The following is a 13,368-nucleotide window of genomic DNA, read 5'->3' as shown; positions in this document are numbered from 1 at the left end:
TCACTGGTTCCAGTGCTCCAGTGTGACCTGGCTCTGTACAGACTGTCACCTCCTTGCTTGGGATGCCTCTGCATGTGCCACTCCAAGCCATGCTGGCTTTTGCCTGAGCCTTATACCTACAGCAGCTCTTATTGAATTTGCTCTCCACTCTTCCCCCCCCCACCCCCACCAGTGTCTCTCTCCCATTATTACCCCTCATTCAGTTAGTTCAGAACTGCTGAGAAAATTCACTTTGGGGCTGAAACTTGACAGTCTAGTGCCCAGCCAGGAGGCAAATGCAGTCTGTGAGCTCAGCCAGCAGGAAACAATTTTGCTTTTACCGTGTTATGAAACAGCTTTTATCCGACTCTTTTCATGCAGGGATAAGTTTAAAATGGCTGAATTTTCGGGCCCGGTTCCCTGGTGCAGTCCGTCTGCTTTGTACCACTCCAGGGACGCAAAGTAACCGGGCTTATGGCTGCTTTGCTTCACTGGAGCAGCACAGGAGCCAGAGCACACAGTGAATGTGGCCCTTTAAATCTGGTGAGTGACGATGGTGCACTGGGGAGTCGGGCCCTCACTAGGTATCATTCGCGTAGCATAGTTTGGAATACAGCCTCTAAAGCAACGACAGCCGGCGGTTGGGGTTGGGCAAGGGAAGCAAAGGGGAGGGGAGCAGGGTTACGGTGTCTTTCTCTTCAGTTCCACACTCCCTGGCCAGATCCTCAGCAGGTGGAAGCTGGCACAGCTGCACTGACGGCCATGGAGCTGTGGTGATTTATAGCAGGCTGAGGATCTGGCACCATGCCTTGGGGGTGGGAGAGGGAGAGGCTGTGTCTGTCACTCAGTGGGGAAGTGACAGTGATGTACACATGTTCCCTCTGCTCTGCTCAACGTCTGGCCCTTCTCTCCCCCTCAGTGCTGCCCAAGTACGAGGTGTCAGTGAAGCTGCCCAAGAAAATCACCATCCAGAATGAGGAGCTGAAAGTGGCTGTCTGTGGTCTGTGAGTCACAGGGTTTGAGTTACCGTTCTTTGTGCTTGTCCACATTGCCTTCCTGCTGCTACCCCAGAAACCAGAACTGGAGAAGGCCCCTGGGGTCACTTTCTCTCCATCCCCAGGGGCCCTGGGCAGGATTGTTCCTACTGTCTAGTCTGCACCCAGCCCAAGCTTTAAACATCCCAAGAAATGGGGCTCCTCCCCCTGCCCCAGGAAACGATGCCTCTGCCTCATACAGCTCCCTTGCAGAAAGGTTTTCTCTGTTATTCATCCCAAATTTCCCCTTTCTTAACATCCTTCCATCCTTCCTAATCAGACCCCCAAGTGCCTCCTTAAATAACCCCGGCCCCCCATTGGTGATGCCTCCTTTAGACACTTGTAGGCAGAAATTACGTCCTTTCTTAGACATCCCGTAACCAGACTCGCCAGATTTAACTCTTCCTTCGCTCCTCATAAATCCCTCCCTCCAGCTCCCTGCTCATATTTCTTGCTCTTCTCTGAACACCCTCCAATTTGTCAATGGCTTTCGGGTAAAGAGGTGCCTGGAGCTGAAAACAGTGCTCCACAGGTGTCGTGTAGCAGTGATGGGAGATGATAATCCCTCTCTATAGAGCCTTAGTGTGACCCCACCTGGAAGACACTGTTCAGCTCTGGGCCCCACAGCTCTGAGGAGACTGCACCTGGAATATTGTCTGCAGGTCTGGGCTCTTCCATACCAGAAAGGTGTGGACAAATGGGTGGGAGCTGGGGGAAGGGAAACTCAACTGATTAAGGAGGAGAGGAGCCTGAGTATCAGGCAACATTTCCTAATGGGGCAGGCCTGCTGGGTAATGGAATAATCTCCCACGGAAAATGGCTGGAGTCCCATCATTTGAGTCACTGAAAAACAGGACTAGACCAAGCTCCAGAGAATAGACATTAGCAACAGAGTCCTCAGGGGCAATGGTATAAAGGGCCCCAAAAGGCCTCTTCTGACTGACTCTGTCTCCCTGTCTAAGCACCTTGTGTCTCTTTAACCCCTCTCTGGTTACAGATACACCTATGGGACCCCTGTCCCCGGCCTGGTGAATGTCCGTGTGTGCCGGAGATTCTCCCAGTCCAGGTCACACTGCTATGGAAGAGAAGCCGAGGCTGTGTGTGAGGAATTCACCAGACAGGTGAGTCCAAGGCCCATCCCATAGGCAGGAGGAAACTGTCTAGAGGAGGGCGATCTGTGTCTGTCAAAGGGGATTGTTAGACCTCAGCTGGGATTCTGTGTCCTGGGTTGGGCTCTGTCTCACAGGAGGGAGGTATTGGTTAGAAGGAGGTGAGGCCAGGGCTGGGGGGTATAAATTATGAAGAAAAACCCTTCGGGTGAAATCCTGGCCCCATTGAAATTAATGGCAAAACTCCCATTGACATCAGTCAGATCAGGATTCACCCCGAATGGGTATTTCTTCTAGCTGGGAAAGAGAAGACGCTGAGAGGTTTTTGTATCAGTGAACGGGATTGAGATGGAGAGGGGAGCAGGAGCAGAGCAGAGGAGAAAGCAAGAGGGAACTGTAGGATCCGGAAGAGAGAGAGAACTCAAGAGGAAGAAAAAAGAGAGAGACAGGGCAAGGAGGTAGAGAGAAGAGGGTAGAGCAATAAAGAGAGAGAGGGAGAATATGAAGGAGAAGAAAGTAAGAGAGAAAATAGAGGTAGGTTAGACCGAGATAGTTGGAGAAAAAGAAAGAGAAAGAAAAAGAAGGAGGAAGAGAGAAAGAATGTGCATGGAGAAAGAGAGAGGATTCCAAGGGTGGATAAAAGACACAATGAGATTTACCACACTAATGGGAAGTTGCAGATCTAGGGGATGTAATCTGAACAATCAGGGAACCAGGTGTGTACATTGGAGAATTTGGGGTGAAGTGCATCAGAGAGGGCAGCATGTTGGATACGTCACTGGGGACCAGAGATGCCTTGATTGGTTTGTTGAGGAAGAACGGAAGAGAGGGAGTCAGGCTGGATCAAGCCAATAAGAGGATGGGATTAAGGCAAACTAAGCAGTAGGCAAATGTCTTGGGTGCTGGGGTATCTGTTCCTGTTTCACATGGACCTGAATTGTACAGGGATTTCCATGGTAATTTCCTCTTTGGTCTCTGACTCAGGCGGACGTTCGAGGCTGTGTCTCCAATGTGGTGAAGACTAAAATATTCCAGCTCAAGCGAAAGAGTTATGAGATGAAAATTGAGGTTGAAGGCAAGATCACGGAAGAGGGTACAGGTATGCATCATGCTGACCTGCTGGAGCTGTGGGGCCACACTGCAATAGCAGTGGGTGTTGCAAGCCAGCACTGAAGGGCACTGGCAGAACTGGACAATGTGGGGCAGGATTGAAGCATCTGGAGGTGCTGCAGGTCAGTGCATTAGTTCAAGCCCCTCTTTGCCATGTTTTCTTTCAGGGGTGGAGTTAACTGGGACAGGCTCCAGTGAGATCACAGACACCATGAGCAAAATCAGCTTTGAGCAGGTGGACTCTCATTACATACCAGGGATCCCCTTCTCCGGGCAGGTAGGGAACCTCTGAGAGCCCAGGAAATTACCTGACAGGAGTGTGCTTGTCTGTGGAGAATGAGAACTTGCAAATGGAAAAGGGAAAACGTGGGAGGATCACCAACCATGGGAAGAGGAGCCATCTCCCTCTGCCTCTACACATGCTACAGTATCCTTGCCATTAGTGGGAATTGCAGTGCCTTCCTCTGACCCCCTGGTGCTGTCAGAGACAAGATACAGAGGAGAAGGCCCATTGGTGTGGCCAGCACAGTCCTTCCCATGTTCCCAATCACACACTCTGTGAGGACGTGCCACCTCTTCAGGTGGTTCAGACTCACCCAGCACGTTCACACACACCTGACCCTTGGCCAGCTCTGTAGGAAACACCCTCTGGAGCTGCCTTAGGGGAATAATGTGGGCAAAGGGTCATTAGGACTGTGGGGACTGCTTTCCCTGAGTAGTAAAAGCAACGGAGATTGGATTTGTTCCTTTAGGTGAAGCTGGTGGATGGGACCGATGCTCCAATCGCCAACGAAACCATCCGGATTTCCATAGGGAGAAACAGCTACGAAGCCAATTACACAACGAATGAAGAGGGCCGAGTCTCATTTTCTATAGACACTGTCAACTTCACAGAAAACTTGATTCAAATCACTGTGAGTGGCTGAATCCAGGGAGCTAGGGGATGGGAGGTGTCACTGACTAAGCTCCAGGGCAGATGTCCGTGGGTTTATTGATCTCTCTGCCCATGGGGAGATAAAACAAAGAGTTTGTTGGCTGGGAATTTCAGTCTCCTCCTCTCTGTCTTGCTCTATCTCTGTCTGGCTCTCTCTCTGTCTGTCCCTTGCTCTCTGTGTCTTGCACACACTCTGTCGCTCTCCCTCTGGTTCTCCATCTCTCTCTCTGTTTCCACATGAGCATGGAAAATGCAGATCAATGCACTGTGCACTGAAAAATCTGCCAAGAACATGTTTTTAAAATTACCCACTTTTCCCTTCTGAAATGCTAGTAGACTTGTTGCTCACTTTTTGATCTCATGTAAAAACGTTCTTCTTTATCAGGCAAACCATAAATCTGAACTGAACTGTTACGACACAGACTGGATCACCCCTGTGTATAGTAACGCCGTTCACACAGCAACACGCTTTTACTCTCCGAGTAAGAGCTTTCTCAAAATCGAGCCCCTGTCTCAGACTTTAAGCTGCGGCTCCAGTGAGATGATCCGGGTGCACTACATCCTGAAGCCAGAGGCCGTGGGGGAGCAGAAGGAAATCGTCTTTTACTATGTGGTAAGCCCGGACCTAGTGACCTCTACCTCCATACACATGATACAGCACTGGAGGCCAGACACCCATATATGTCCCAGGTCACCAAAGTGCCCCGAGGCCAGGTTCACTTGACCTTGATATTTACATGTAAAAGCCAGTGAAGGAAATGCAGAACTGGCCAGCCAGTGGATGGTTTCTGCAGGGAGAGAGAATTTCTGACTTGATCGAGGTCCCGGTAAACTCCAGTCTGGGTCTGGGACTCTGTATGGCACTGCGGGATTTTCTGCTCCTTCCCCACAGGAAGGCATCGGTATAGACACCCCCCACCCCCAGCATTCCCCCGTGAGCATCTCCCACCTCCCACCGGGACCCCTGTAACAGGAGGGTTTCTTCTTCCTGGCAGGTGATGGCCAAGGGAGGCATAGTGAGGGCAGGCACCGAGGTGCATCCCGTGGGGGATGGAGAACGTGAGTAGAGCTGTGTGAATAACTGATTTCCTGGTTCCCTGACCGAACCAGAAACCTCAAAAAACAATTGTTTGGGAGCAACTGAACCATTTCACTTTTGAGCTGCTTTAATCTTTTTAAAATAGAGTTGAAGGGAAATTGTAAATGAGGAGTTGTTTTGAATTGAAAAATGGAACCTTCCATTTAGGAAATGTCGAAACAAAACCTTCTGATTTGTTGCCGATTTTTTCCTGACCAAAACCATTTGGTGAATTTCACACAAATTTGTGAAATGTTTTGGTTGATCCGAGTCTGCGTTTTTGACAACAAAAAATCATCTGAAAAATTTCAGCTCGTTCTCCTTCTGAGTTCTCCTCACCCCTTTCTCTGTCTGTCCTGGGAGGCTGAGCTGTTGTGTCTGAAGGAGGTGCCGAGAACAGCGCCCTTCTCTCCTCTTAATTTTCTCTCTTTCCTTCTTGTCTCACTAGTCATGGTCTCTCTCTCCCTTTGACACACACACAGTTCCCCTGACCGATTTCATTTCATTAATGGCAGTCTCAAGGGATTCCCAGTTTGACTGATTCAGGCTGTCTGGGCAAATTCCACCTTGAGGAGCAGGAGTGTGGAATCCCACCCCCTCTGCAGCTCTGTGCGCACAACCCTCCGCACAGAGCCCCTGTACATGCACTTCTTTCCTCACCTTCATTATTGCATGGGCAGGGGGGTCCTGCACTGATGGAGGACAGTGCTAGACTCTAGCTGATATGGATTTAGGGGACATGCTGAGATCCACCAAACCCATCTCACCTGAATATCCCACACCGGGTGTTTGCAGTAAGAGTCCAAGGCCTCAAGTATGCGCCAAAACTCTTACCCTTGGGTAGCGAATTTTTCAGGGTGGCTGATGTTGCAGCCATAATAAGGGAGCCTAGGGAAATGTGTGGCCCTGGAGCTGATTCTCTATAGCTTAGCTCCCGCCCCCTGTCTCTGTTTGCCAGATATCCAGGTATTTGAGCTGAGCCTCCCCGTGGGGCCTGATATCGCCCCCCTGGCCCGGGTACTCGTATACACCACTTTACCCAGCGGGGACGTTATTGCCAATTCCGAAGATTTCAAGATTGAAAACTGCTTTGCCAATAAGGTGAGCATCCGGTTTCTATAACTCGCATTCACCCCATGGACAATGGCCCACCTGTGGAACCTGGAATTGCAAATTTCAAAGAAGACTCAGGAAATGTTCAATGGCTCCATGAGCCCATGACCATGGATCAGTAATTGAATATGAGAGATGAATGCACATCAGGAGTAATTTGCATAAGCAGAATTATGGAGGCACAATTGACGTATGGGGGCGCTGCTGGTCATGTTTGAATTGCATTGGTCAGGGATGAGGGGCATTGGCAGGGCTGTGTGGGGAGCCCAGGACTGGAATAGCGGGGGCTGCAGGGCAGAGTTCAGGGGCATTGGCAGAGCTGAGAGGCGGTTCCAGGACTGGGCTGTGCTGCAAGGCAGAGTGTAAAGGTACCTGGAGAAGTAGCTCCTCTAACTCCTTTCCTGGGGTTGCAGGTCGACTTGCATTTCTCACCGGCCGAGGGCCTCCCCGCCTCCGACACTCACCTCCGGATCGGAGCCTCCCCGGGCTCCCTGTGCGCCGTCCGTGCTGTGGACAAGAGCGTCCTCCTCATGAAGCCTGAAGCAGAGCTCTCGCCCAGCTCTGTAAGTGCCAGCCTGGCCCAGTGATCAACAGGTGCAAGAGCTGGTCTTGTCTGGAAAGTGCCAAGAATCACTCATGAGAGCTAGGGCAGAGCAGTCTGTCTGTTATTGTAGGGTCCCTCATCAGCACAGTGGCTGTGCCCACTGCTTGATCTATGTAGGGCCCTCATGAAAGCTATTGTTGCACCCAGTGGTTTATAGTTCTGGGGCCACTTGTGAGGACACAACCACACATACTGATTTATTACTGGAGGGCCACTGGTGAGCACTGGTCAGCACACACTGGGTTATTATGGAAAAGTCAGTGCTGAGCCTTGGAGTCAGACATTCTGCTCTGTTACTGTAGGGTTTGTTATTGTAGGGTCAACCTTGGTAACTGGGATTGCACACACGGGTGTGTTAGTTTAAAGCAGTCTGTGATCACTAGGGTGGCACACGCTGGTTTATTATTATTGGGCCTGTGGTCACTGACATCAAGGCATGTCCCCACAGGTGTATGATTTGCTCCCGGTGAAGGAGATCAGGGGTTATAATTACCGGGAGCACCATTTGGAGGAAGAAGACGATAACCCTTGTGTGAAACTCGACAACGTCATTATAAACGGATTCATCTATGGACCCATTTCTCCTGACGGTGAAGGGGACGCCTACAATGTTCTCAAGGTGAGCGCCACATCTCCCTTCAGTGTGTGAAATTGCTGTTAGTTCAGATTTCCCCACCATGTTCTTGGGTGAGCAAAATCCTGTCATATCCCATAGGTGCTGTCTGAGCGCACTTAGCTGGGTGCTCGTTAGCCAGCACATTCGAGGTAATAACTAAAGCTGGGCCAGGAAACCCCAGATGGGAATCCCCCAGCATTGAGGATTAAATGCCTCTCTCAACCACTGAACTCTAGAGGTTTCCCATCACTAATTTAAACATGACAAGGAGACATTCTAACAGCTGGGGCACAAAAATAGTGCCCAGAAATGGGCGACTCTGTCTCTGCAGCCATTTTGTCAAAGAGATCCTGTCCCACACGCTCTCTATCCCATCTATGTAGGTCTCTGTGAAGTGCCAGTCTCCATTTTATCTACACACGCACACGCAGAGATGTGCGGAGTGCCGCTCTGAGCCAGCACCCAGGGTAATTACCCAGCCCCAGCTAGTGAGGGTTTGGTGTCCTGTGGGATTTCAGGTTTGTTCCCAGTGGGACTTGCTCCCAAATCAGCCAAACCCCAGCACACCTGACAATGACTGTTAGGCATCTCAGCAGAGAGGCAGGGGATGGACTGGGGCAGAGAGACTGAACTCCCTCCAGGGCAGGGCCGAGGCAAGCCGGCAGGGACTGAGTGCACGGCGCAAGCTTGCACTGCTCATGCCTCTGATGAACCTGCTCTGAGGACACACAGGACGTCCATCACCAGCTGCTGGTCCGGCGCCTTTCACTGACCTAGACCTCACCCTTCGCTTCCCACCAGCCACACTGGCATTGACCTCGCAGGCCTTAGTATCTGCTCTTGCAATGACCCATCCCTGCACTGTGATAAGCCCGTCACATCCCGATCCAGTCCAGACGGCACGTTTATTTCCCAACGTATGGTTTACTTTACCACATGGCTGTCTGGGTTATCTTTTTACAGGCGATGGGTTTAAAAGTCTTCACCAGCACCAAAGTCCAGAAGCCCAGACTCTGCATGGAGAGAATGTACAGTAGAACATATGTACCTGCGGGGGCTGGTATTAGCGGTAAAAGAGCCTGCTTTGTTTTACCCTGCTTATACCCCCCGTTAGGTGCGTTTCCTGCTCCCCTCTCTTTCACCCTCTCCTCTCCATGGAAATTAGACCAATTCGACCAGACTCTGATCTCAGCTATGCTGGCCGAAATCCACTAACGTCAGTCCTGAAATAGGAATCTGGTCCTTTTCCACCTGCTTGCTCACCTACCTGCTTGCTCCACCTGCTTGCTAACCTTCCACCAGCTAAGGAAATATGCACTGTTGTAACCACTGATGCAGTGGCACCTTGCACCCCCTAATGTAGATTTGCTTCACTGGCAAAAAACAGCTGCTAAATCTTGTTGACTTTGGTTGCAGCTCTCTCAACCTGGAACAGGACAATTTCCACTTCCAGGTTTTCACCTTCCAGCAAGTGCTAGAGAAAAAAACTAAGCAGAAAGAGAGACAGGTTCAATGGGGAAGGAGTGTGAACCCAGGGGGAGAGTTTAGGATTGGGAAACAGGAAATATGTTCTCCATTCTCAGCTGTCCCATCAACTTGACCTTGGATGAATCATTTCACTTCTTTGTGCCTTAATATTCCTATCTGTAAAAGGGGACTAATTATACTTACACAGCCTTGTGAAGAGCTCTGAGATTAAATGGCTAAATATCAGTGTTAATTATGCTCTCAGTTAACTAGTGGAAATGAAGAGTAACCAGATCAGATTACTGACCCTCTAATCCAATGTCCCCATTCCTACTGTAGAACATCAGACTACTGGTCTATATATGTCAGTGTCCTGCCTCCTGACCATATTGGATCAGCACTGTCATCTTTCTAGCGCAAGGTCCCTCTTCAGACAGTGGCCAATGGTGGCTGCTTCAGAGGAAGATGGAAAACCTCTGTATTACACCTCACTGTGCTATGGGGTAAATTTCTTCCTGATCTATGGCTGGATATCAGCTTATGCCCTGAAGCACGAGGACTGATATCCTGGATCATTTGAATCCTAGCTGGTGTCACTAGTGTTTCTGCTACTCTTAGTCATATACAGACACAGGATTTTTTTCTGTGAAACTCACTGAACTATTTGCATCTATAATGACTTGGGGCAGTGAGTTCCACTGGTTAATTCCATTTGAAGTGGATATAGGCAGGGCTCTGAGGGCTGCTTCAATGCAGTTATTATGTCTGGGCTTCCCATATCCTCCATGATTGGTGGAGTTGGAATAAACATGTTCATTCATCCATACCACCCCTATAAGAAGTGCAGAAGTCTTTAGAAAACAGACAGTGCTGAGCTCATAATAGGGCAATAGAGATGTTTTTTCAATGGGTTCTAAAGAAGTTCAGAAAAGACAGCTGATGACATTGGGAGAGTGGGGTGGGGAAGGGAGTGATTGGTTGCAAGCAAAGATAGGTTTAAGTTTGGGTCTGAATTTGAAAAGAGGGGGTTTCAAATCTAGGGTTTAGAATCCAATCTGTCACTAACTGGAAACAAAGTGCCATGATATAGAATGGGGTCTAACATATCACCTTTCTCTCCCTTACCTCCTCCAACATCTAAAGCAGGGCTCTTATATGATGCAAATGGTGGCATGATGGATAATCTCATTCATGGCCCAGTGGAGACCATCCGGAAGTATTTCCCTGAGACGTGGATTTGGGATTTAGTTCCAGTGAAGTAAGTGATGTTTAGGGGATGTGGTGAGTGTGGTCAACTGGGTTACACAGACTCTCAGAAGAAGTTGCTCAGACACCATGAGATGTGCTTATATCCTTCTGTGATAGATGGAGTACCTTTTGTAGATAGACTAGAGAGAGACAAGCATGAGGGATGGATAGGCAGGTAGAGGAAAGACAGGAAGTAAGTTAACTAGTTCTACTAATACACCACAGAGGGTCCTGTGGCACCTTTGAGACTAACAGAAGTACTGGGAGCATAAGCTTTCGTGGGTCAGAACCTCACTTCTTCAGATGCAAGTAATGGAAATCTCCAGAGGCAGGTATATATCAGTGTGGAGATAACAAGGTTAGTTCAATCAGGGAGGGTGAGGTGCTCTGCTAGCAGTTGAGGTGTGAACACCAAGGGAGGAGAAACTGTTTCTGTAGTTGGATAGCCATTCACAGTCTTTGTTTAATCCTGATCTGATGGTGTCAAATTTGCAGATGAACTGAAGCTCAGCAGTTTCTCTTTGGAGTCTGGTCCTGAAGTTTTTTTGCTGTAAGATGGCTACCTTAACATCTGCTATTGTGTGCTCCCTACTCAGACCCTACGCCACCAGCACTCCCAGCTATCTCTGTGACACCACAGATTTCCTGAGAAAACTACAATGCATTGGTGACCTCCCAGAAAACACCATCCTAGCCACCATGGATGTAGAGGCTCTCTACACAAACATCCCACATACAGATGGAATACAAGCTGTCAGGAACAGTATCCCTGATGATGACACAGCACAACTTATTGCTGAGCTCTGTGACTTTATCCTCACGCACAATTATTTCAAATTCGGTGACAATATATACCTCCAGACCAGTGGCACCGCTATGGGCACCCGCATGGCCCCACAATATGCCAACATTTTTATGGCTGACCTGGAACAACGCTTCCTCAGCTCTCGTCCACTCATGCCCCTTCTCTACCTACGCTACATTGATGACATCTTCATCATCTGGACCCATGGGAAGGAGGCCCTGGAAGAATTCCACCATGCTTTCAACAGCTTCCACCCCACCATCAACCTCAGCCTGGACCAATCTACACGGGAGGTCCACTTCCTGGACACCACCGTACAAATAAGCGATGGCCACATTAACACCACCCTATACCGAAAACCCACCGACCGCTACGCCTACCTTCATGCCTCCAGCTTCCACCCCGGTCACACCACACGATCCATCGTCTACAGCCAAGCACTGAGGTACAATCGCATCTGCTCCAACCCCTCAGACAGAGACCAACACCTACAAGATCTTCACCAAGCATTCTCAAAACTACGATACCCACACAAGGAAATAAAGAAACAAATCAACAGAGCCAGACGTGTACCCAGAAGACTCCTGCTACAAGACAGGCCCAGAAGAGAAACCAACAGAACTCCACTGGCCATCACCTACAGTCCTCAGCTTAAACCTCTCCAACGCATCATCAGTGATCTACAACCCATCCTGGACAATGATCCCTCACTTTCACAGACCTTGGGAGGCAGGCCAGTCCTCGCCCACAGACAACCTGCCAACCTTAAGCATATTCTCACCAGCAACCACGCATCGCACCATAACAACTCTAACTCAGGAACCAACCCATGCAACAAACCTCGATGCCAACTCTGCCCACATATCTACACCAGCAACACCATCACTGGACCTAACCAGATCAGCTACAACATCACCGGCTCATTCACCTGCACGTCCACCAATGTTATATATGCCATCATATGCCAGCAATGCCCCTCTGCTATGTACATTGGCCAAACTGGACAGTCACTACGCAAGAGGATAAATGGACACAAGTCAGATATCAGGAATGGCAATATACAAAAACCTGTAGGAGAACACTTCAACCTCCCTGGCCACACAATAGCAGATGTTAAGGTAGCCATCTTACAGCAAAAAAACTTCAGGACCAGACTCCAAAGAGAAACTGCTGAGCTTCAGTTCATTTGCAAATTTGACACCATCAGATCAGGATTAAACAAAGACTGTGAATGGCTATCCAACTACAGAAACAGTTTCTCCTCCCTTGGTGTTCACACCTCAACTGCTAGCAGAGCACCTCACCCTCCCTGATTGAACTAACCTCGTTATCTCCACACTGATATATACCTGCCTCTGGAGATTTCCATTACTTGCATCTGAAGAAGTGAGGTTCTGACCCACGAAAGCTTATGCTCCCAGTACTTCTGTTAGTCTCAAAGGTGCCACAGGATCCTCTGTTGCTTTTTACAGATTCAGACTAACACGGCTACCCCTCTGATACTTAATACATCACAGTGACTCCTTCTCCTCTCAGTAACTGGGAGACAATTGTGTGGATCTCAATGGACAATCCCCTGTTGTGTGTGTGTGTGTTTGTTTGTGTGTGTCGGAGGGAGGTGTAACTTCTTTTTGGTCCCAGCTCTGGAGCAGAAGTCGCTATTAGCTAGGCATCTCATCCTTTTCTGTATCTGTGTGTCCTGAGGGATTTTCTGTTCACCGTGGAACCCCAACCCCAGTTTTGTTATTTGGATGATTCTTCTGCGGAGCTGGATGTAGGATAGGATGGGAGGAAGTGTTCTGCGGTGAGCCTACAATAACCAACCAGCATGCACACCCCCAGTGCTCCCAAGGCATTTACAAAAGTGGGGGAGGGGGTGTTCATTCAGGATGTTGTGAGGGACTCAGTTGTTTCCCCCAAAGCTAGGAAAGCTCCCCCCATCTCCTTGATCTTATTTTGTCACCAGGTCTGTCGGAAGTGCTGATTTGGCCGTGACCATCCCCGACACCATCACAGAATGGAAAGCCAACGCGTTCTGCACTTCAAGTGACACTGGCTTTGGCCTGTCCCCAACCGTGTCCCTCAGAGCCTTCCAGCCCTTCTTTGTGGAGCTCACCCTGCCCTACTCTGTGGTGCGCGGCGAGGCCTTCACACTAAGGGCCACTGTCTTCAACTACCTGACCCGCTGCATCAGGGTAAGGGACACTCGCAGCTTTGCTCAGCAGGGGCCAGGGAGGAGACCACATGGGCCAGTTGCAACATGGCTTCCCA

General features: G+C 49.5%; 1 protein-coding gene across 2 annotated transcripts in view; it reads left to right on the top strand.

Annotated features, from left to right (window-relative positions):
• Nucleotides 1–13,368, top strand: part of LOC128843505 (alpha-2-macroglobulin-like) — a 58,739-nt gene that overhangs the window by 14,553 nt on the left and 30,818 nt on the right. The window contains exons 7-19 of one of the 2 annotated variants that reach the window (XM_054040376.1): nt 899–983; nt 2,011–2,134; nt 3,107–3,221; nt 3,400–3,509; nt 3,985–4,146; nt 4,552–4,779; nt 5,162–5,225; nt 6,203–6,345; nt 6,771–6,920; nt 7,410–7,580; nt 8,541–8,646; nt 10,188–10,302; nt 13,064–13,292. In XM_054040376.1, coding sequence (XP_053896351.1) covers nt 899–983; nt 2,011–2,134; nt 3,107–3,221; nt 3,400–3,509; nt 3,985–4,146; nt 4,552–4,779; nt 5,162–5,225; nt 6,203–6,345; nt 6,771–6,920; nt 7,410–7,580; nt 8,541–8,646; nt 10,188–10,302; nt 13,064–13,292 — 1,802 coding nt within the window. The remainder of the gene's footprint in view (nt 1–898; nt 984–2,010; nt 2,135–3,106; nt 3,222–3,399; nt 3,510–3,984; nt 4,147–4,551; nt 4,780–5,161; nt 5,226–6,202; nt 6,346–6,770; nt 6,921–7,409; nt 7,581–8,540; nt 8,647–10,187; nt 10,303–13,063; nt 13,293–13,368) is intronic. The other variant, XM_054040382.1, reaches the window with a different exon arrangement.

This window comes from Malaclemys terrapin, chromosome 1, assembly GCF_027887155.1.
Source record: "Malaclemys terrapin pileata isolate rMalTer1 chromosome 1, rMalTer1.hap1, whole genome shotgun sequence".
Lineage (NCBI taxonomy): Eukaryota > Metazoa > Chordata > Testudines > Emydidae > Malaclemys > Malaclemys terrapin.
Note: the sequence above shows the minus strand (reverse complement) of the source record. Positions and strands in the feature narration are given on the sequence as shown.